Below are 24,392 nucleotides of genomic sequence, written 5' to 3'. Positions count from 1 at the left end.
GTCCTAGTATTTTTGGAAAGAGTAAACAGAAGCTTCACGTCTACTCTTTCCACTCCACTCATTATTTTATAGACCGCTATCATATCTCCCCTCAGCCGTCTTTTTTCCAAGCTAAAGAGCCCTAGCCGCTTTAGCCTTTCCCCATAGGGAAGTAATACCATCCCCTTTATCATTTTTGTCGCCCTTCTCTACACCTTTTCTAATTCCATTATATCTTTTTTGAGATGCGGTGACCAGAACTGAACACAATATTCGAGGTGTGGTCTAACCATGGAGCGATACAAAGGCATTATAACGTCCTCATTTTTGTTTTCCATTCCTTTCCTAATAATACCTAACATTCTATTTGCTTTCTTAGCTGCCGCAACATACTGAGCAGAAGGTTTCAACGTATCATCGACGACGACACCTAGATCCCTTTCTTGGTCGGTGACTCCTAACATGGAACCTTGCATTACGTAGCTATAATTCAGGTTCTTCTTTCCCACATGCATCACTTTGCACTTGCTCACATTAAACGTCATCTGCCATTTAGACGCCCAGTCTCCCAGTCTCGTAAGGTCCTCTCGTAATTTTTATAAACCTCTCACGATTTAACAACTTTGTATAACTTTGTGTCGTCAGCAAATTTAATTACCTCACTAGTTACTCCCATCTCTAGGTCATTTATAAATATGTTAAAAAGCAGCGGTCCCAGCACAGACCCCTGGGGAACCCCACTAATTACCCTTCTCCATTGAGAATAATAACCATTTTAACCAGTTTTTAATCCACAATAGGACACTACCTCCTATCCCATGATTCTCCAATTTCCTCTGGAGTCTTTCATGAGGTACTTTGTCAAACGCCTTTTGAAAATCCAGATACACAATATCAACCGGCTCACCTTTATCCACATGTTTGTTCACCCCATCAAAGAAATGTAATAGAATGGTGAGGCAAGATTTCCTTTCACTAAATCCATGTTGGCTTTGTCTCATTAATCCATGCTTTAGAATATGCTCTGTAATTTTGTTCTTTATAATAGTCTCTACCATTTTGCCCCGCACCGTGAGGCTCACCGGTCTATAATTTCCTGGATCTCCCCTGGAACCTTTTAAAAAAATCGGCGTTACATTGGCCGCCCTCCATCTTCTGGTACCACGCTTGATTTTAAAGATAAATTACATATTACTAACAATAGTTCCACAAGTTCATTTTTCAATTCTATCAGTACTCTCGGATGGATACCATCCGGTCCAGGAGATTTGCTACTCTTCAATTTGTCAAAGCCCCATTACATCATCCAGGTTTATAGAGATTTCATTCAGTTTTTCCAACTCATCATCTTTGAATACCATTTCTGACACTGGTATCTCTACTAAATCTTCCTCGGTGAAGACCAAAGCAAAGAATTCATTTAATCTCTCCGCTACGGCTTTGTCTTCCCTGATCGCCCCTTTTACCCCTCGGTCATCTAGCGGTCCAACAGATTCTTTTGCTGGCTTCCTGCTTTTAATATACTGAAAAAGTTTTACTATGTGTTTTTGCCTCCAACACAATCTTTTTTTCAAAGTCCCTCAGCGCTCCTTATTATTTTCAGTCTGTTCCTTCTTCCATTTTTTGAAGGATTTTCTTTTATATCTAATAGCTTCCTTCACCTCGCTTTTTAACCATGCCAGCTGTTGTTTGGTCTTCCTTCCTCCTTTTTAATACGCAGAATATATTTGGCCTGGGCTTCCAGGATGGTATTTTTGAACAGCACCCACGTCTGATGTAAAGTTTTAACCCTCAAAGCCGCTCCTCTAGGGTTTTTTTTTCCACCGTTCTTCTCATTTTATCCTAGTCTCCTTTTTGAAAGTTAAATGCTAACATATTGGATTTCCTACGTATACTTACTCCAAAGCTAATATCAAATCTGATCGTATTATGATCACTGTTAACAAGCAGCCCCAGCACCATTACCTCCAGCACCAGATCATGTGCTCCACTAAGGACTAGGTCTAGAATTTTTCCTTCTCTTGTCAGCTCCTGTATCAGCTGCTCCATAAATCAGTCCTTGATTTCGTCAAGTAATTTTAACTCCTTAGCATGCCCTGATGTTACATTTACCCAGTCAATATCGGGGTGATTGAAATCATTCATTATTATCGTGTTGTCTAGTTTGTTAGCGTCCCTAATTTCCTTTAACGTTTCTACATCTGTCTGTTCATCCCGGCCAGGTGAAGAGTACTACACTCCTATCACTATCCTTTTCCCCTTTACACATGGAATTTCAATCCATACGGATTCCAAGATGTGTTTTGTTACCTGAAGATTTTTCAGTCTATTTGATTCAAGGCCCTCCTTAACATATAGTGCTACCCCTCCTCCAATTCGATCCACCCTATCACTATGATATAATTTGTATCCCGGTATGATAGTGTCCCACTGGTTATCCTTCTTTCACCAGGTCTCAGAGATGTCTATTATATCTAATAGTACGAGATCTCATGCTTCTGCTCCTCCAGGCAGGGAAGCTAGAACATTGGACTCTTTTGGCAGAAAAACATTTCAAACCTCAATGCTAGCCAATTGAATATTAGATTGTTAACTTTAATCTGCAATATACTTGAAATCACTAATACAGAGTACTCTCACCTTTGAAAAATGTTTTAATCTGCTGTCCCTTGTCGTGGAGATAATTTGTTTGGTGACAAAGTCAAGGAAGTGGCTGACCTAATTAAAAAATATTCAGGTACTAATAGCTCTCTGGTCGCCTCTTCTCCTATAGTTATCATCCAAGGAACCACTGAGCTTAGATCCTTTCCCAACCCTAACACAGAATGAGGGATCCTGCCTCCATTCAGACCCTTACTCTCTAGCCCTGACGGTTGGTTTCTGGCAGAATTACACCTTCCTGACAGAGTCTCTAGGATATTCCTAGCTTCTAGGAAACTGTCTACACAGAAATGTTACTGTTTCAAGTGAAAAAGATTTTCCCTTTAGTGTGCAGCCAGGGCGCTTGATCCTGCTAGGAGCTCTCTGCCTACCCTTATGGAGTATCTCCTCCATCTTTCAGATTCTAGCCTCAAAACTAACTCAGAGTACACTTGAGAGCCATTAGCATATTTCAGTTAAAAGTTAATAAACCAGTTTGTTCACCCCTTGATAGTAAGATCCATTAAAGGGTTACTTCATACCACACCTCCTCCTGTGCTTTGGGATCTAAATGTAATCCTCACAGATCTCATGAAGCCTCCATTTGAGCCACTTCATTTCTGTTCTCTGAAGTTCCTCACATATAACAATGTTCGTCACATATAACTTGAAGCCCTTGTAGCAGACCACCACCTTACACTAGATTCTACCACGACAGGGTTGTATTCCGAACCCACCCCAAATTCCTCCCTAAAGTAGTATCTGAGTTTCACCTCAATCGGTCCATTGTAATATAGTAATGTAGTAAATGATGACAGATAAAGGATAAAGACTTGTACGGTCCATCCAGTCTGCCCAACTATGTTACAATGTTAGCTTGGTAGCTAGTGAATCCCTCATGTGAGAATATTATACTTGCTTGTCCTCGGAGAAAGCTAAGTTACTTATCTGTAGCAGGTATTCTCCGAGGACAACAGGCATATATTCTCACATCCTTCCTGCCTCCCCTTGAAGTTGTCTTCTTAGCTTTAGTACTGTACAGCTGGTCCCGTGCTCAAGCCTCTGGCAGGAAGGCACCTGCACATGTGTGATGGGAGCACGGTCCCTAAGTTTTAAAATGCACTGTGGCAGTGTCCACACAGGGCTCTGTGGATGACATCACCCACATACGAGAATATATGCCTGCAGTCCTTGGAGAACACCTGCTACAGGTAAGTAACTTAGCCTTCTCTCCACAAAATGATTAGCTAGAATATTTGCAGTTGATTACCCACTTAATTTTGATTTTGCACCATTTCTTAAATCCAAGACCATGGAGGAGAATAACTTTTGTGCTGGATTGTCTGTTGAACAAGATTGGGTGGCAGAGCTGGTGGTTGGGAGGCGGGGCTAGTGTGGGCAGACATATACGGTCTGTGCTGGGGCTGGTGGTTGGGAGGTGGGACTAGTGCTGGGCAGACTTATACGGTCTGTGCCGGGGCTGGTGGTTGGGCGGCGGGGATAGTGCTGGGCAGACTTATACGGTCTGTGCCAGAGCCGGTGGTGGGTGGCAGGGATAGTGCTGGGCAGACTTATACGGTCTGTGCCAGAGCCGGTGGTGGGTGGCAGGGATAGTGCTGGGCAGACTTATACGGTCTGTGCCAGAGCTGGTGGTTGGGAGGCGGGGATAGGGCTGGCCAGACTTATACGGTCTGTGCACTGAAGAGGACAGTACAAATAAAAAAAAGTAGCACATATGAATTTATCTTCTTGGGCAGACTGGATGGACCGTGCAGGCCTTTTTCTGCTGTCATCTACTATGTTACTATGTATATTGGAATAGTAGTTTTTTGGCTTTCATCAACACGTTCTAAGCTCCGACATATGATATTTTTGCAAGAGCAGTTCTACACGTCTTGCTTGTTTATGCAACACCAGAAGACCACTATGATACCATCAAACATATAAAAGGCGAGTGTCGTACTCACTCGCAAATGCGCAGTAGAGACTTCCCTCTCTGCCCCGCCCCTGCATCAATACGTGATGAGGGGGGCGGGACAGAGCGGGAAGTCTCTACTGCGCATGCCGCAGACGTACTCGCAACCGCTCCGCCCTCCCCCTCCCCCCCGAGGTCACTGCTACCGCTCCCCCAACCCGGCCCGAGCACTGTCTTTTATTGAACTTACATCGTACCACGCAGACGCAGCAGGCACATCAGCAAAGCTGCCGTCGGGACGGACTTCCTTCTCTGCCTGTGTCCCGCCCTCTCCGCTTTACGACACACGAGGGTGGGACACAGGCAGAGAAGGAAGCCTGTCCCTATGGCAGCTTTGCTGATGTGCCTGCTGCGTCTGTGTGGTGCGATGTAAGTTCAATAACAGAGAGTGCTTGGGCCGGGGGGGGGGGGGGGGGTGGAGCAGCAGCGACCTCGGGGGGGGGGGGCCTCGGAACTCCCCCCCCCATTCCAAAACTAGCCCGTTTACACGGGCTCAACGGCTAGTCTTTTAGATTTTCTCAAAGAATAGGTATTCTTATACCTAGGTACCACCTTAACCAATGCCTCACCCAGAACTGGTTTTCTCCCGGACCTGTCAAACCTAAGCCCACCTCCCCCAAACACTAAAAAGACCCCAGTGGGACCCCTAGTCCCCACCCCCAACACTGAAGAGACCCTGGTGGTCCAGCAGAACCACCCTCCTCACCTGCACCCCCCCCCCCCGCAGCCTACCTCGAAGTTGGAGGGGGAAGGGACTATCACTCCCTCGCTCCTCAAAATGGCAGCGCCCTGCCCAGTGTATCCTGGGATACTCTTGGTGGGCTTAACTTCCATATAAGGGTTACGCCCCACCCAGCTCGTTCCAGGCTGTACCGAGTAGGGGACCGCCATTTTGAGGAGAGTAGGAGTGCTAGTCCCTCCCTCTAACTTTGAGGTAGGCTGCAGAGGGGGGTGCTTGAACCATCAGCCAAGTTTAGCTGAGATGGTGTTGAAAGAGTTGGTGAGTGAAATTATTATTATTTTTTGTTTATAATTTATTAGATTTTCAAAACTTAAACAGGTTACATCTGTCAAGTGAAATACAGCCAAAAATTTTTCAAATCAATAGATAATACATTACCAAAATCAATAAGGCTTTCTTAGACCTCAACAATTGGAGGAGGGGTAGGAATTAGTGAAGATTATAAAGCATATTTAACAAAATTTAACAAAATTATGGCGCCATATTTCTCAATATTTTAAATTCTCTCTCTCTATTGCTGTTTTGAGTCAAGAAAAGATTTCAGCTGTTCAGGGATATAGAAAACGTATTTTATCTGATTTAACAGGAAAGTCCCTCCTAATTCTAATATTCTTGCCTTCAGAGAAAGAAAAACTGTCCTCCTTTGCTGAGTTGTCTTTGTGACGTCAGGGCAAAGCCAAATTTTTTCACCTCCGAAGTTATAATTAGCTGATTTAAAATAAAGTCTCATAATTGAGTTTGGATCTTGCTCAAAAACAAAGGAGACAATCATTGTGGCTCTTTCAGTAACATTATCAAGTGATTGTTTTAATATTGCTGTAATATTGTCCACATCAATATCGTCTTTCCCATTGTCTTTTCTAATTCCATCTGCATTTTTAATCTTGTTTGGTATATATTTTATTTATTGGCGGTATAGCTTCTTGCGAATATTTTAAGTTTGCCTTAAGGAATCACGTAAATAATTCTAATGGAGTCACCCCAAAAGCTTAGGAAAATTTAGCAGATGGAGATTTAATCTTCTATTATAATTCTCTATTTGTTCTATCTTTCTTCAGATGTCCATATTGTCCTATATTACTGTTGCTTTAAATTCTTGTATATGTTCTACCTCATTTTGTAAAGCAGAAACCTTTGAAGAAAAATCTTGTTTAACCGATTCTACGGTATCTTTCAGTTCTTGAATTTTAGAGTTTAAAGCTTTTACCTCTCCTGAAGATTGGAGTAAGGTCTTGTCCATTTCAAGTAATTTCAACCAAATCTTTTCTAGGCTTGCCTGCGATTCTCTTTCCAAGGACACAGAAATCTTCTGGTCCTTGGGCCTCAGCGACGTCTGCATCGAGCCGGGTTCCCGCTGGGTCTACCTACAGACGCACTTCCGGAGTCTGTTTGGATTACCTCTCGGCTTGCAGATGTTGCTGGGCACGGAGGAACTGTGGAGATTGGTGGTGGTGGGGACAAAGATGTTTTGTTTTCCCGTGGAGGATCTGCTTCACCGGGTCCAGCCGCAGCGGGATCTACCCCTCTCGCCGTTTGAGAAACCACGGGGAAAAAGCGCTCCAGACCTGGTCAAGTCGGCGTGGAAGTCACGGTAGGCGGGGGTACTACCCGTAACGTTCCTTTTCTCTTAGAATGTGGCATTATTAATTGAGGAAACCTCTCTCCCGGTCAAGACTCACTGGAGCAGCTTGCAATACACCCGTTCACGGTGCCATCTTGACACGCCACCCCCCCCCCAGGAGTGAAATTCTGTTGTTTTTTTCGATAAAAGAAAACCAGGAATGTGTGTGGGTGCTGAGAAATACTGGTTCATGAAAAAAAAAAAGAGAGAAGAAGAAAAAAAAACATTCTCCTTGGACAGGAAAGGTTTCTGATTTGTGAAAACACATTTTGCTTCACTGAATTTGCCAAAGGTCAGAGTGAGAGATTTATCAGTGAGGGATAAATATATAATCCTCACATATTGAAATTTGATTTAAATTTATGTGTCTATTCTGACCCTTTTGAAATCTGTGAAGCTGTGGGCTATGAGAATGGGGTTCAGTTTGGGAAAGGCAGGGGAGATACTAGTGAGGAAGGAGAAAGAGGGAGCAGTGGAGGATCCAGCCTCGACTTGTAAACGGGTCATAGCATTTTTGGACATTTTCAGTCCTAAAACTGACCTTGACTTATACACGAGATCAACTTATAGACAAGTATATACAATAAATAAAGGGTAAACAGCAAGTCCTTGGATAAATCCTTGTGTGATTGCTACTTAAAATCACACTAACAAGAACTCTGATTACCAAATTGGACCTGCTAAGACCATCCAGATAAATATGGTCAGAACCACACCGTACATCAGAACCAATTCCAAAACTGTTAAGTCTGAATAGAACAGCTACATGTAAAACTTGAACAAAATGTAACAGATACATTTAAGCATGTTACAAACATCTATGATTCTATACTCAATAAATTGTTGGAATTTATTGCAGTCTGTTTAATAACCTTAACCAGAAACGGAAGACTTGAAATCAGCTGATAGCTATCCAACTCTGGATCAGCAGCTGCTTTCTGTAATGTTCATGTTTATTAAGATTTACTATACCATCTCATCTGGCCACAGGTCCAGGCAGTTTATAAACAAAATAAATTTGTGAAAGGAACTACAAGATGATAAGAAAGAAAATAGCATTTGCATTCTTTCATCCAGATCAATACTTAAAAAGCCTAAATAAAATGAAAACAAAAATTAACTACAATTATACAGTTAAATACAAGACTAACAAACGTAAACAGAGAAACAAAAAACAAACAAACAAACAAAAAAAAGGCAACTTATCAAATACATGCTAAATCACAGCTCTCTTAAGAGAAGGGATTAAATAACCTTGAATAAAAACTGTATTTATCAAATTAGAAAGTTTGGCCAAATACAACTTACTACATTTTAGAACACCTCTGTACTATATACCATCAATGTTTACTATACTGCCATTTTTCCAGAGGGATTCAAAGCGGTTTACAGTAAGTAGAAAAGGCTCCAATAATAAAGAGAAAATAATAATCTAACAAAATTACAACAATATAACTACAAATTAAAAATCCCAAACTTTATTGTTCAAATACATAAGGGGTCCCTTTACTAAGATGAGCTGAAAATGGCCTGCGCTGGTGTAGATGCGTGTATTGGACGTGCGCAGATCCATTTTTTCAGTGCACCTGCAAAAAAGGCCTTTTTTCTTGCCGAAAATGGACGTGTGGCAAAATAAAAATCAGAGCGCGTCCATTTTGGGCCTGAGACCTTGCCGTAACCCATTGACTTAGCAGTAAGGTCTTATGCGTTAACCGGGCAGTAGTCGTCAGCGCACGCACACTGCCAATTACTGCCCAGTTAGTGCCATGCGGTAGAAAATAGAAATTATTTTCTGCTGCGCATATTGGATACATGTAGAAATTAGAATTATTCCCAGGGGCATGCGGTAGCTGGGCAGTAATTCTAATTTGACGCATGTTGTACACGTGTATGTGCCTACACATTTTAGTAAAAGGGCCCATAAGTTTTTAACATTTTCCAAAAGGAAAAATAAGAAGGGGCGAGCTTCAGTTTCAGAGGTTGTTTGCTCCATATTCTGGCCCCGATAAAAGGAAAAAGATGCCTCAAAAACAGATTTAAATAGTATATTTTTTAATGAAAAAAAACAACAACCCAACTTCAAAGTTCTCAAGAAGCCGAGGTTTCTCTCTACAGATGGAAATACCAGTAGCTCACTGAAACCCTCAGAATTCAACCCAAATATTGGATTTAAAAATCAAGCAAAAAGTCAGTATGTTTACTTATCATTAGCCAGTATGCTACTGCGGTGAGAAGACTAGGAACAGTTGGAGACAGGGTCTGTGAAAATAGAGGATGAAATTGAAGATACTTGCAAACAGTCTTAACCTGCTGCAGGGTGAAGGGCGCTGCCATAGGATAGAGAGCAGGAGGAGGGAAAGACCGGGAGGCCAATAGGAGCGGAGCAAGGGAAGACAAAAGAAAAGAAAAGAAAAGAAAGACACTGATAGGCCAGGCGAGGGGAAATAAGGAGGATCCAGGGAAACTTGCCGGGGCATCCGATCCCATGCGGGACAGGAGACGGGGTGGAGAATCCCGGAGCGAGCCAGAAACCAGGTAATGCAAGAGACACTGCAGCGCGAAAGCGCCGAATAAGCGCAGGCCTAAGGGAACCAGCAGCACGCGCTGTGCTGGTCAAGAAGCGGACGCCGCGTGCATTGAGGTAAGGAACATGACACATCTGAGTAGTTTGACAACTTAATACCGAAATGTATAATCTGAACAACTTAATACCAAAAAAAAGAATTTGAATAAAAAATGTCTCAAAAAACAGAAAGACACCAAAAAGGCAAAAGTCTGACATGCTGAGGAGAGATTAAAAAGTCAACCTCTTTGCTCTGCAGAAAAAGATAGACTGCTGGTCCTGTGCTTGAGCGCTGGGAAGGAAGGCACCATCGCATGCGTGGTAGAGGCACTGCCTCAAATATTTAAAGTGACCGTGCACTTGGCAGTGTCCGCACCGGGCTCCATGGATGGCATCACCAATATGAGAGAATATTCCGGCCAATAGTCAGTTTTAAAATATACTCGCTCTGTCTGCCTGTCAGCTCTAAACCCAGATATTCAATGCCCGGCTGTTTCCAATGACCGGCGTTGAATACGTGGGGGTTTTCTTGGCTGGCTTAAACTTAACTGGCCATGTAATAATCAGTGCTGGCCAGTTAAGTTTATAGCAGCCAAACATAGGCCTACTATTTGGGTGGCCTAATTTGGTTGCCAAAGTTAGTCTGCGATACGCTGAATATTCCTGGCCAGTTAAACAGAGCTGAAGATTGGGTGGATTATGCCTACTTGGCCTCGGAGAAACAGAGATTAAATGGAAAATAGTACATAAAATCAGAGTAAGGCTAACATTGACAGCTCATTCCATAAGAAAATATTTCTGAAATAATCATGTCTTCAATAATCAATGGTATAAGTTTGACATCATAGTTTTTATGGTTCAGCATTCCATATTTATGGATCAGTACCAACCATACAAAACTTCTTCATAGACTGCTAACTGAATGATTTGGTACCAGGTAATACTGCTCTAAATTATTAACCGAGTGTAACTGTCAATTAAGAATACACCAATCTACATATATAATGGAACCAGGCCAAGCAAAATCTTAAACAGAAAATTTAATAGTTTAAATTGAATCCTCACTTCAACAGGAAACCAATGAAGAGATAGTAAACAAGGACTGGCTCTATCCCATTTTGATTTATGAAAAATTAATTTTGCGGCAACATTTTGTAAGGTTTGTAATCTACAAAGTTGATAATCCCATAACCCCACCAACATAACGTTCAATGATCAAATGTAGATAGCACCACAGCCTGAACAACTGATCTTAATTATTATTCAGCGAAGTAGGCTCTAATTTGTCTTATTTGCTGTAATTGACTATAAGCCTTTTTACTTAAAAAGTTTATATGAGGTTCCATTGCCAAGTATGGATCAACAAGTGCTTTCAAAAACTTAAAAGGCTTAATGGGACTGTAACTCCGCCAATCAAAAGAAATTCAGATGGACACATATCCAAGTTTGTCTCCCACTCTTGGTTTTTCCTAGATTTATCCTTAGACCATGATTCTGCATCCAAAAGATGGATATAAAAGAAAATCAAATCTATAAATCTAAGTTTCAACAACAGAAGCTGGCATAAGAAATATCAAAACACTGCATGTTACTTTTATGCTGCTGATATTTTCATACTGTTGAATAAGTTTCCTCAAAAAGCGGAAGTAAACATTCAACAAGATAGAAGAGAGCGGAGATCCTTGCTGAACTCCATAAAACAATCTCCGATCTTTGCAAGCTCTCCTTTACATTTTATCCTCATATCATATAAAAAAAAACCCCTAAACCATTGTAATACCTTAGAGTTATGCTGTGGTACAACCAAAGTAGTTTACATATTATATATGGGTACTTTCTCTGTTCCTACTGGGCTCACAATCTAAGGCAGTGTTCCCAAACCTGGTCTTGGAGGCACCCCTGCCAATCAGATTTTCAGGATATCCACAGTGAATATTCATGAGAGAGATTTGCATGCAGTGGAGGCAGTGCATGAATATTCATTGTAGATATCCTGAAAACCTGACTGACTGGGGTGCCTCCAGAACTAGGTTTGGGAAACAATGATCTATGAAGAGTCAAGTGAGCCAAAGTGGAAATACGTGTCAGATTAGATCATATTTATCTGATGATGAAGTTGATGGCACTGTGCCAAAATAAGTTGGATATGTTTTGACAAATATGGGAACCCCTCAGGAAATAGTGGGATATTCCAAGGACTAAAAGGGGGTAGAAATGTGTGTGTGAATGCCTGAAGAAAAACTGAGTTTGGAAAACTTCTGGGACTGTGGAGGGAGAAGGGAGGGAGAATGAGGAGATAAAAAGATACATTGAAAAGGAGGACTGTCAGGATAGAATCCTGATAAAGCTTATTTAGTTGGTTTTATGTTCAAGGTTGAGATGTTGAAAGGTTATGCTGTAGCATGGATACTCTTTGGAATATTAATAAAAATTAGCAGATGGATACAATCATATGGGAGGAGTGAAGTGGCCAATGTTTTCCTCCTCTCTTGTTCCCAGCAATACTGCTATGACTTCCAACTCTCCCTCTAACCTTTCTCCCAACCTGTCCCACCACTTTCTGCTATATCTCCCATTCCATCACTCCTACTTCCACTGTCTCAAACTCTATCCTTCATCCAGGCATTGACCTGCTGTTCTCTACTTTCCCTCCCAATTATCTATTATTCCACTCCTACCTCTAGCCATCATAGTCCCTCCAACACCAGATGCCTCTAACCAGCTGACTTTCTGCTCTCTTTGCTCTATCTAGGTCCTCAACCCTCCCCACATCAACCATACTACTTCAAATCACATTCCTGATGGCACCATCTTGCTCCTCTACATTCTTTTCTGTGACACATCCACCTCCATTCTGCTGCCACCAAACTGAAATTGTTTGCTGTATATTGCTATTTCAGACTCCCTCTGTTATCACTTATTTTCCTTCTCTCCCCTTTTCACCACCAAGTATCTCTCTCCCTTTGCAGGATCTCCATGCATCTACTATATACGTAGCTTTACCACTCTACCAGTGTTGCTGCACCAAAATCCCTTCTATTCATTGTTCCAAATCCCTTTGCTTATCATTTACCCCAGCCTTATCCTATGTTTATTAAGCAAACCTCATCCCCTTCTGAGATGTTTCTACCTCCTCTACATCCAATTCCATGCTATGAATTCACCCTTTCCTACCATTGCTCTTCCACACATCCAAGCCCCTTAGGAAACAGTCCTGCATTTGACCTATTGTTTCTATACCTCTGATATTTCCCATAGTCTGACATTCTCATCCTCATACATCTTGCCTTCGCAACACTCCCTATTCCCCCTGCACACTTCCGCTTATCCATGCCTACTCTGCACACTGCTATCCATCTTATTCCCTTGAAAACTTCCACTTATCCACATTCACCTTGCATACTGAAGTCTTCCTATCCAGCTTTCTTTCTTGCATGATTCTACTACTCCATTTTCTTATACCTCCCCCAACCACACATCAACTTTCATTTTTTTACATTGCCCTAAAGGGTTGTGTTAATACTAGCATTTGCTTAAATTTAAAACCACTGAGACCTCAAAATGTGTCATGTCTACTTTATATATGTTTACCTGAGAATCTTGTGGCACATTATATACTTCTGCATCAAGCAAAACAGTGCAAGCACTGAAAGGTAAAGACTGATTAGCTAATGTTCTTGCTGCTCGGTAATGGACACGCAGGACTTCTTGTTCATTAGACACAATGAGCTTTTCCTAAAATTTAAAAAGAAATTATGTTATTCTTTCTAAATTACAATTATTTGAATTTAGAGAACAAAGGCAACATCATGTTACTACAACAAAAATAAATTTGTTAAAAGAAAAAAAATTTATAGTATACAGTACACTTTTAGTCTTTTATTGCAAAAATACTGAAAATGCTGGTTTGCTAATATTTCCATATTATTTTCTAAGTTGCTTATCTTTTCTGTGCTCTTTTCTCCTCTTCTGCATTTTCAAGTAGCAGCAGCAGGCTGAGAACTGGGAAAGCTAGAGTTCAAATCCTGCTTCATCCACTGATATGCTTTTATGACTCTGGGCATGTTACTTCTGCCTCTATTGCTTCAGGTACAACAAATTGTAATCTCCATATAGCAGGGAAAACACTATATACCTGTTCAAAAGTTAAAGCCAAGCTACTTTCAAATACAGTAGGTTTTTCTCTATCTCCAGAAGGCTTATAATCTGTTTGTATCCGAGACACTGGACATTTTAGGGCCCCTTGTACAAAAGGTACGCTACTGTTTTTAGCATGCGCTAAATGATAGATATGCCCATATATTCCTACCGTCTTTTGACAGTTGGTAAATTGTGTCACACTTTTGGTTGTGTGCCTACAAGACAGTTTTTGGTGATAGCTATTAGAAACATAGAAACATGACAGCAGAAAAGGGCCAAATGGCCCATTCAGTCTGCCCAGTATCAGTAGCCACTAACTCTTTTTCCTAATGGATCCCATGTGCCTGTCCGACGCTTTCTTAAATTCTGACACAGTCCTCGTCTCCACAACCTCCACTGGGAGCTCATTCCATGCATCCACCACCCTTTCTGTGAAAGAATATTTTCTCAGATTCCTCCTAAGCCTATTTCCTCTTAACTTCATCATATGTCCCCTCATTCCAAAGTTTTCCTTCATTTGAAAAAGGCTCACCTCCTGTACATTAATGCCATTGAGGTATTTAAACGTCTCTATCGTATCCCCTCTCTTCTGTCTCTCTTCCAGTGTATACACGTTGAGGTTCATAAGCCTGTTCCTATATGTTTTATGACCAAGACCACTTACCAATTTTATAGCCGCACTCTGGACCAATTCCATCCTGTTTATATCTTCCTGTGGGTGTTGTCTCCAGAACTTGCACACAGTTCTCTAAATGGGGCCCCACCAGAGACTTATACAAGAGCACCATCAACTTTCCTTGCTGGTCATCCCTCTCCTTATGCACCCAAGTATCCTTCTGGCTTTGACCGTTGCTTTTTCTACCTGTTTGGAAACCTTAAGGTCATCAGACACAATTACCCCTAAGTCCCACTCTTCTTTCTTACACAGAAGCACCTCACCCCCTATATTGTACCGTTTCCTTGGATTCTTGTGACCCAAGTGCATGAGCTTGCATTTCTTGCATTAAATCTTAGTTGCCAATTATTGGTCCATTCTTCAAGCTTTCCTCATGCCATCCACACCCTCTGGGGTGTCCACTCTATCATCCACAAAGAGACAAACCTTACCAGACAGCCATTCCGCAATATCACTCACAAAGACGTTAGAAAAGAGCCGGCCCGAGGACCGACCACTGATTACATCCTTTTCCTCAGAGCAAGCTCCATTTACCACCACCCTCTATCTCCTTCATTTACCCAGTTTTTAACCCAGTCAATCACTTTAGGTCCTATACTGAGGGCACTCAGCTTATTTATCAGTCGCCTGTGCAGAACTGTGCCAAAGGCTTTGCTAAAATCCAAGTACACCACATCTAGGGTCCCTTCCACATCCAACTGTTTGGTCACTCAGTCAAAGAAATCAATCATATTTGTCTGACATGACCTGTCTCTAGTGAATACTCTAAATGATAAGTTAGGGCTTGGATAATCTTCAATAATTATCAACGATAAAGTGTATATCTGATATCCAAATAATAATTGAGTGATCTGACATCAGGCTTCATAAAGGAAGCCATGTTGGCAGCACCTACAAAGAATAAGAACTGCAGCATTTAACGTAAGGAATATGTAACGTTACAAATGGAGGTCGCCGTGAGTGAAATGAGTGATACGATTATATCTTATCATGTGTTTTCTAGCAGTACAGCTAGTCGGTTGATACCACGGGCCCTGAGGCAGTCACTGAAACTCGGGCCGAAGTCGGGCCGTGGACGGTGGATACAACTTGATAGCTGTCCTAAGATAAGTGCAACTTAGAGCCATTAAGATTTAATCATCAGGTTCAAGTGTGAAATTACAATTGAAGAGGTTTTTTTAGCCCATGATGATTGGGAGGTGGCTCCCTTAAGTTGGCTGTCCAACATAGGAGTTCTCCTCGGTAATTGAGGCTTTTTCCTCATTCAAAATTTTGCATCACTCATAATTATTATTTGGATATCAGATATACACTGTCTCTAGTGAAGCCATTCTGCCTTGGGTCATGCAGTCCATTCGATTAGAGAAACCTCATAATCTTCCGCTTTAGAAGCGTTTCCATTAGTTTGCTCACCACCGAGGTCAGACTGACAGGTCTGTAATTCCCAACCTCCTCAATTCCACTCTTGTGCAGAGGGACCACATCTGTCCTTCTCCAGACCTGTGGGACCACTACAAACTCTAAGGAAGCACTGAAGAGGTCAGACAGTGGAGCTGCCAGAACTCAGAATTCCTTGAGTACCCTCAGATGTATCCCATCAGACACCACTGCTTTGTCTACTTTTAATTTAGCTAGTTCCTCACGAGTAGTCTTCTGAGAATCTGTCCTGGTCTACTATACATCCATCCCCATTAGCATTTGTTTTCTGTGGTTCTATCCCTGGCCCTTCAACCGTGAAAACATAGGCACCCAGAGGCTTGCCTGACAAGTCTTGCTGGGGCAGTAGAACACTATGCATGCAAGCAGCATAGTCAGCACAGAAACAGAATTAGATGCTGCAGCCAGCGGGACCTGTCACTACCTTACTGACAGCCAGCCCCGGGACTCCTGTTGTTCCCTCTCCCCCCAGCTCCGACTCACATACTAGTGCTGCCCGCCGCCGCTGACAACGGTCTCCACTCTAACAAATACTAGCAGGGCTGCTTCGGGACTCGGCCTTCTCCCTATGATGCGTTCCACCTCCTCTGATGCAACTAACTTCCTGCTTCTATGAGGGCGGGACATGCCACAGGAAGAAGGACGAGTTTCGAAGGCAGGCCTGCTATGATCACTAGAGTGCATACCACAGCAGAAAAACATCAAGGGCTCAAGGCAAGTATTTCCACTCCCCCGCGAAGTCGTTATACAGAACACTCAAAACAAAGCAAGCAAACCTATGAGCTGCTGCATCGACTGTCATTCTTTATTGTTAGTCCATCTGTAACAAGTCTAATAAAGCTGGTTCAGTTGGATAGGCAGTGGCACCTTAAAAGGTGAAGGAGAAAAGTTTTTTTTAACTTATTGGACAGCTTTTTAATTTATTTGAAAGCTTTCCATATGTAGAAATAAATATCATTGCTATAAATCACTGCCAGTTTGTAAATAAAGCCTGTATTCTCTCACAGTTACATCAAGAATGTAATTCTTAAACAAAAGAAACCTCAAACCTTCCCTGTGAGGCCATTCAATATTGAATAACTGTACCATTTCTACTACTACTAATCATTTCTATAGCGCTACAAGGCATACGCAGCGCTGTACACCATACACAAAAAAGACAGTCCCTGCTCAAAGAGCTTACAATCTAGATAAGACAGGCAGACAGATTGGGTACAACTCAACTGCATGTGGAGCAAGATCATATCATTGGCTTCTATAATAATGATAGGGGAAAAAAAGAACCAATGCAAAAAAATCCTCCAGAGGAGGTTTTTTTAGGAACCAAAGCCTTTTCTCCTTTGTAGGAGTGTTTTGCATTGGTTCTTTTTTTCCCCTTTTGATATTATGGCATGCTGTGGTCACATTTTCAATATGGTAATACTAGGGCCCAGCTAAGGAACAGCTTATTTTGAGTTAGTCCACTGGATCAAACTTGCTTTCCTTATGCCATCACCATCCAGCTGGAGAGGCAGTGTCTTAAAAGATGGAGGATAAAGGATTTTTTTTCACATTTATATCACACATTATCCCAAGCAAAGTTGGCTTACATTTTAAAATACAATGAGATACATAGGCGGTCGGTGGTCCAACTGTTTGGGGAGGCTAAAGGGGGCGTGGTTAGGGGTGGGGCTTAAATCCATGATTGTCTGATAACACACAGAAAAAAATAAATTAAATAAAAATAAAAGTCACAATTAATACCTTTTATTAAATTTAGATATTAGATATGCATCATATGTCAAAAAATAAAGTGGTTGCTCAAAGCATATTCTAAGCACAATCGCTCAACTGCAAAACACTGCACAACTTTGTGCAAAAACACACTCAGAACCTTACTGTACCATAAACATTACACTGGGCAGAACCTAATACACCAATATACCACCCATACGGAAAATGCAGACTGTCAAAAATATGAAACAAGGGATCATATCATCACAATTCTCATGTAGAGCCACAAAACACCCTAATTCATGTTTAATGTGGGATAAAATGCCATAAATAAGTAATAAATATAAACTTTTAATGTTGAGCACCTGATTCTCAAAGTGGACATATTCCAAACACTATAATGAAAATAAAATGATCTTTTCTACCTTTGTTGTCTGGTTGTCTGATTCTGCTGCTATCTGTTCTCAGTGCAGGTCAGGAAGTCATCCTCATTAAATATCTCCCTGGCAACACAGGCCACCTCCAGCCACCCCCCCTCCCCTGCTCTCCCCAGCAGTAAGGTAAACAAACCATAAACCAATTTCTACAATTGGTTACACAAGGCTAGAGGGCTTTCACTGCAGCTCCTGCTGTGAGGATGGAGGTAAATCAACAATTTAAACCTCTCAGAGCATAGCAGGGGAGGCTTAGCCTGTCCAAGCCTCTTATACCGGGCGCCTATGATGAGATAGAATGATAGAATTCAGTTATATCATGGGAGCAGATAGATATGTCTGAAACATTTAACATAACTGAGATTAGCATATATACCCGACTGGGCATTTAAAAGTTTATCCTTTAATGGAAATGTAGACAAAACAAGAAGAACATAATTCTCACAAAGTAGTCAATGTAACAAAACAGCGCTTTGAATGCACTTCTACTTGAAAAAAATGTGTTTTATTAATGTATACTATGAGATTTTTGCATTCATCCTTGGACTACTCTGACTCTTTCTAGGTCATCCTTGCTGTTTTGTTCTATTAGCTTTTGGAAATGTGTATTCTGATCTTTTGGATTTGTTTCTGTACATATAGTATTGCTGTATGCAGAGTCTGACTTCATGAGGTTTCTAGATCTGTTTTTTTTTTTTTTTGCCTTCATATCTCTATTACTGATCTGTGGTCCCTTGCTCATATTGTTAATCTGTGTTTTGCATATGCTATTCTGCTGAGAAGTTCTGAGAGAAGAGGACATTTCTCTGGTAAGTGAACTCTAAATTGCTTTATGCTTTGGGAACTAAAAGATTGGGGTTTAAAGGAGGAATTGTAGGTTATTGATAGGCAGAATAAAAATATAAAAAAGCAAATTTTATCAACTAATCTCCATAGTCTTTCCCCCTTAGTTTTAAAACTTGAACTTTGTACCACAGCATTAACAGATAACTAGATCCTGCAGTGCCTGCTAGAGGCTTAGTATTAAGGGGGGAATAAAAAGAGAGAGGTGGGGGGAAGCAAGCAGGATCTAGTTTAGTACTAAGGGGGAATAGAAAGAGAGAGAAAGAGAGGAAGAGAAAAGCAAGCATTATTAACCAGTTGCTATACAGTACAACCCTTTCCCCATAGTTTTAAACTGAAACCTTTTCTAGAGGTAGAAACTTAACAGCAAAAAACTTTAAAAGGCTCAAATCTTGTTCTAAAAGACAGTTATTTTCTGTTCTTTGGTTGCTGGAGAGGTAGCATGGCCAATGACCTCAATTAGGTGTTAACTAAGGTGTGAGGAAGTAGAATATTTGCATAGGTTGCTGAGTTAGCTTCAAAGAGTCTGTTTTGAAAAGGTCCCCTTAGATTCAAAACTATATAAAGAGGAAAGGTTCCACTGAACTTTCTTTCTGAGAAGTTCTGAGAGAAGAGGACATTTCTCTGGTAAGTGAACACTATTTTGCTTTGTGCTTTGGGAACTTAAAGATTGGGGTTTAAAGGAGGAATTGTAGGTTAATGATAGGCAGAATAAAAATATATAAAAAAGCTAATTTTATCAACTTTGTACCACAGGCACTGCAGGATCTAGTTTAGTCTTCCCACCCACCCTCCCCAATACCCATCCACCCCTAGGACAACTCTTCATTTATAGTCAGTTATTGTAACAGCAAAGAGTGCTCTTACAGAGTTTTAAACAATATTTCATTACCATCTAAGCGAATGCTACATACCTGTAGAAGGTATTCTCCGAGGACAGCAGGCTGATTGTTCTCACTGATGGGTTGACGTCCTCGGCAGCCCCCTCCATCGGAAAGTTTACTAGCAAAGGCCTTTGCTAGTCCTCGCGCGCCCATGCGTACTGCGCATGCGCAGCCGTCTTCCCGCCCGAAACCGGCTCGAGCCGGCCAGTCCAGTATGTAGCAAGACAATACAGTTCAAGGGAAGACTCAACTCCAAAGGGGAGGCGGGCGGGTTTGTGACAACAATCAGCCTGCTGTCCTCGGAGAATACCTTCTACAGGTATGTAGCATTCGCTTTCTCCGAGGACAAGCAGGCTGCTTGTTCTCACTGATGGGGTATCCCTAGCCCCCAGGCTCACTCAAAACAACAACCAAGGTCAATTGGGCCTCGCAACGGCGAGGACATAACAGAGATTGACCTAAAAAATTTACCAACTAACTGAGAGTGTAGCCTGGAACAGAACAAACAGGGCCCTCGGGGGGTGGAGTTGGATCCTAAAGCCCAAACAGGTTCTGAAGAACTGACTGCCCGAACCGACTGTCGCGTCGGGTATCCTGCTGCAGGCAGTAATGAGATGTGAATGTGTGGACAGATGACCACGTCGCAGCTTTGCAAATTTCTTCAATGGTGGCTGACTTCAAGTGGGCTACCGACGCAGCCATGGCTCTAACATTATGAGCCGTGACATGACCCTCAAGAGCCAGCCCCGCCTGGGCGTAAGTGAAGGAAATGCAATCTGCTAGCCAATTGGATATGGTGCGTTTCCCTACAGCCACTCCCCTCCTATTGGGATCAAAAGAAACAAACAATTGGGCGGACTGTCTGTGGGGCTGTGTCCGCTCCAGGTAGAAGGCCAATGCTCTCTTGCAGTCCAATGTGTGCAGCTGACGTTCAGCAGGGCAGGAATGAGGACGGGGAAAGAATGTTGGCAAGACAATTGACTGGTTCAGATGGAACTCCGACACGACCTTTGGCAGGAACTTAGGGTGAGTGCGGAGGACTACTCTGTTATGATGAAATTTGGTATAAGGAGCCTGGGCTACCAGGGCCTGAAGCTCACTGACTCTACGAGCTGAAGTAACTGCCACCAAGAAAATGACCTTCCAGGTCAAGTACTTCAGATGGCAGGAATTCAGTGGCTCAAAAGGAGGTTTCATCAGCTGGGTGAGAACGACATTGAGATCCCATGACACTGTAGGAGGCTTGACAGGGGGCTTTGACAAAAGCAAACCTCTCATGAAGCGAACAACTAAAGGCTGTCCCGAGATCGGCTTACCTTCCACACGGTAATGGTATGCACTGATTGCACTAAGATGAACCCTTACAGAGTTAGTCTTGAGACCAGACTCAGACAAGTGCAGAAGGTATTCAAGCAGGGTCTGTGTAGGACAAGAGCGAGGATCTAGGGCCTTGCTGTCACACCAGACGGCAAACCTCCTCCAATGAAAGAAGTAACTTTTCTTAGTGGAGTCTTTCCTGGAAGCAAGCAAGATGCGGGAGACACCCTCTGACAGACCCAAAGAGGCAAAGTCTACGCCCTCAACATCCAGGCCGTGAGAGCCAGAGACTGGAGGTTGGGATGCAGAAGAGCCCCTTCGTCCTGCGTGATGAGGGTCGGAAAACACTCCAATCTCCACGGTTCTGCGGAGGATAACTCCAGAAGAAGAGGGAACCAGATCTGACGCGGCCAAAAAGGAGCAATCAGAATCATGGTGCCTCGGTCTTGCTTGAGTTTCAACAAAGTCTTCCCCACCAGAGGGATGGGAGGATAAGCATACAGCAGGCCCTCCCCCCAATCCAGGAGGAAGGCATCCGATGCCAGTCTGCCGTGGGCCTGAAGCCTGGAACAGAACTGAGGGACTTTGTGGTTTGCTCGAGATGCAAAGAGATCCACCAAGGGGGTGCCCCACTCTTGGAAGATCTGACGCACCACTCGGGAGTTGAGCGACCACTCGTGAGGTTGCATAATCCTGCTCAACCTGTCGGCCAGACTGTTGTTTACGCCTGCCAGATATGTGGCTTGGAGCACCATGCCGTTCCGGCGAGCCCAGAGCCACATGCTGACGGCTTCCTGACACAGGGGGCGAGATCCGGTGCCCCCCTGCTTGTTGACGTAGTACATGGCAACCTGGTTGTCTGTCTGAATTTGGATAATTTGGTGGGACAGCCGATCTCTGAAAGCCTTCAGAGCGTTCCAGATCGCTCGCAACTCCAGAAGATTGATCTGTAGATCGCGTTCCTGGAGTGACCAGCTTCCTTGGGTGTGAAGCCCATCGACATGAGCTCCCCATCCCAGGAGGGACGCATCCGTGGTCAGCACCTTTTGTGGCTGAGGAATTTGGAAGGGACGTCCCAGAGTCAAATTGGAGCAAATCGTCCACCAATGTAGGGATTTGAGAAAACTCGTGGACAGGTGGATCACGTCCTCTAGACCCCCGGCGGCCTGATACCACTGGGAGGCTAGGGTCCATTGAGCAGATCTCATGTGAAGGCGGGCCATGGGAGTCACATGTACTGTGGAGGCCATGTGGCCCAGCAATCTCAACATCTGCCGAGCTGTGATCTGCTGGGACGCTCGCACCCGCGAGACGAGGGACAACAAGTTGTTGGCTCTCGTCTCTGGGAGATAGGCGCGAGCCGTCCGAGAATCCAGCAGAGCTCCTATGAATTCGAGTCTCTGCACTGGGAGAAGGTGGGACTTTGGATAATTGATGACAAACCCCAGTAGCTCCAGTAGGCGAATAGTCATCTGCATGGACTGCAGGGCTCCTGCCTCGGATGTGTTCTTTACCAGCCAATCGTCGAGATATGGGAACACATGCACCCCCAGCCTGCGAAGCGCCGCTGCTACCACAGCTAGGCACTTGGTGAACACCCTGGGCGCAGAGGCGAGCCCAAAGGGTAGCACACAGTACTGGAAGTGGCGTGTGCCCAACTGAAATCGCAGATACTGTCTGTGAGCTGGCAGTATCGGGATGTGTGTGTAGGCATCCTTCAAGTCCAGAGAGCATAGCCAATCGTTTTGCTGAATCATGGGAAGAAGGGTGCCCAGGGAAAGCATCCTGAACTTTTCTTTTTCGATAAATTTGTTCAGGGCCCTTAGGTCTAGGATGGGACGCATCCCCCCTGTTTTCTTTTCCACAAGGAAGTACCTGGAATAGAATCCCAGCCCTTCTTGCCCGGATGGCACGGGCTCGACCGCATTGGCGCTGAGAAGGGCGGAGAGTTCCTCTGCAAGTACCTTCTTGTGCTGGAAGCTGTAAGACTGAGCTCCCGGTGGACAATTTGGAGGTTTTGAGGTCAAATTGAGGGTGTACCCCTGCCGGACTATTTGCAGAACCCACTGATCGGAGGTTATGAGAGGCCACCTTTGGTGAAAAACTTTCAACCTCCCTCCGACTGGCAGGTCGCCCGGCACGGACACTTGGATGTCGGCTATGCTCTGCTGGAGCCAGTCAAAAGCTCGCCCCTTGCTTTTGCTGGGGAGCCGCGGGGCCTTGCTGAGGCGCACGCTGCTGATGAGAGCGAGCGCGCTGGGGCTTAGCCTGGGCCGCAGGCTGTCGGGAAGGAGGATTGTACCTACGCTTGCCAGAAGAGTAGGGAACAGTCTTCCTTCCCCCGAAAAATCGTCTACCTGTAGAGGTAGAAGCTGAAGGCTGCCGGCGGGCGAATTTGTCGAATGCGGTGTCCCGCTGGTGGAGAGACTCTACCACCTGTTCGACTTTTTCACCAAAAATATTGTCCGCACGGCAAGGCGAGTCCGCAATCCGCTGCTGGATTCTATTCTCCAGGTCGGCGGCACGCAGCCATGAGAGCCTGCGCATCACCACACCTTGAGCAGCGGCCCTGGACGCAACATCAAAAGTGTCATAAACTCCTCTGGCCAGGAATTTTCTGCACGCCTTCAGCTGCCTGACCACCTCCTGAAAAGGCTTGGCTTGCTCAGGGGGAAGAGCATCAACCAAGCCCGCCAACTGCCGCACATTGTTCCGCATGTGTATGCTCGTGTAGAGCTGGTAAGACTGGATCTTGGACACGAGCATAGAGGAATGGTAGGCCTTCCTCCCAAAGGAGTCTAAGGTTCTAGCGTCCTTGCCCGGGGGCGCCGAAGCATGTTCCCTAGAACTCTTAGCCTTCTTTAGGGCCAAATCCACAACTCCAGAGTCATGAGGCAACTGAGTGCGCATCAGCTCTGGGTCCCCATGGATCCGGTACTGGGACTCGATCTTCTTGGGAATGTGGGGATTAGTTAATGGCTTGGTCCAGTTCGCAAGCAATGTCTTTTTCAGGACATGGTGCAAGGGAACAGTGGACGCTTCCTTAGGTGGAGAAGGATAGTCCAGGAGCTCAAACATTTCAGCCCTGGGCTCGTCCTCCACAACCACCGGGAAGGGGATGGCCGTAGACATCTCCCGGACAAAGGAGGCAAAAGACAGACTCTCGGGAGGAGAAAGCTGTCTCTCAGGAGAGGGAGTGGGATCAGACGGAAGACCCTCAGACTCCTCGTCAGAGAAATATCTGGGATCTTCCTCTTCCTCCCACGAGGCCTCACCCTCGGTGTCAGACACAAGTTCACGGACCTGTGTCTGCAACCTCGCCCTGCTCGACTCGGTGGAACCCCGTCCACGGTGGGGGCGTCGAGAGGTAGACTCCCTCGCCCGCATCGGCGAAGCTCCCTCCGCCGATGTAGTCGGGGAGCCTTCCT

The 24,392-nt window shown here is 43.9% G+C and overlaps 1 protein-coding gene across 3 annotated transcripts in view; it reads right to left on the bottom strand.

Annotated features, from left to right (window-relative positions):
* The window catches only part of ANKRD12 (ankyrin repeat domain 12), a 246,148-nt gene that overhangs the window by 22,027 nt on the left and 199,729 nt on the right, over window positions 1-24,392 (bottom strand). For all 3 annotated transcript variants that reach the window (XM_030213381.1, XM_030213385.1, XM_030213377.1), the window contains one exon: window positions 13,112-13,255. In XM_030213381.1, the coding sequence (XP_030069241.1) occupies window positions 13,112-13,255 (144 nt within the window). The remainder of the gene's footprint in view (window positions 1-13,111; window positions 13,256-24,392) is intronic.

Source organism: Microcaecilia unicolor, chromosome 1 (assembly GCF_901765095.1).
Source record: "Microcaecilia unicolor chromosome 1, aMicUni1.1, whole genome shotgun sequence".
NCBI lineage: Eukaryota > Metazoa > Chordata > Amphibia > Gymnophiona > Siphonopidae > Microcaecilia > Microcaecilia unicolor.
The sequence above is the reverse complement of the archived record's forward strand: the minus strand, read 5'-3'. Positions and strand labels throughout refer to the sequence as shown.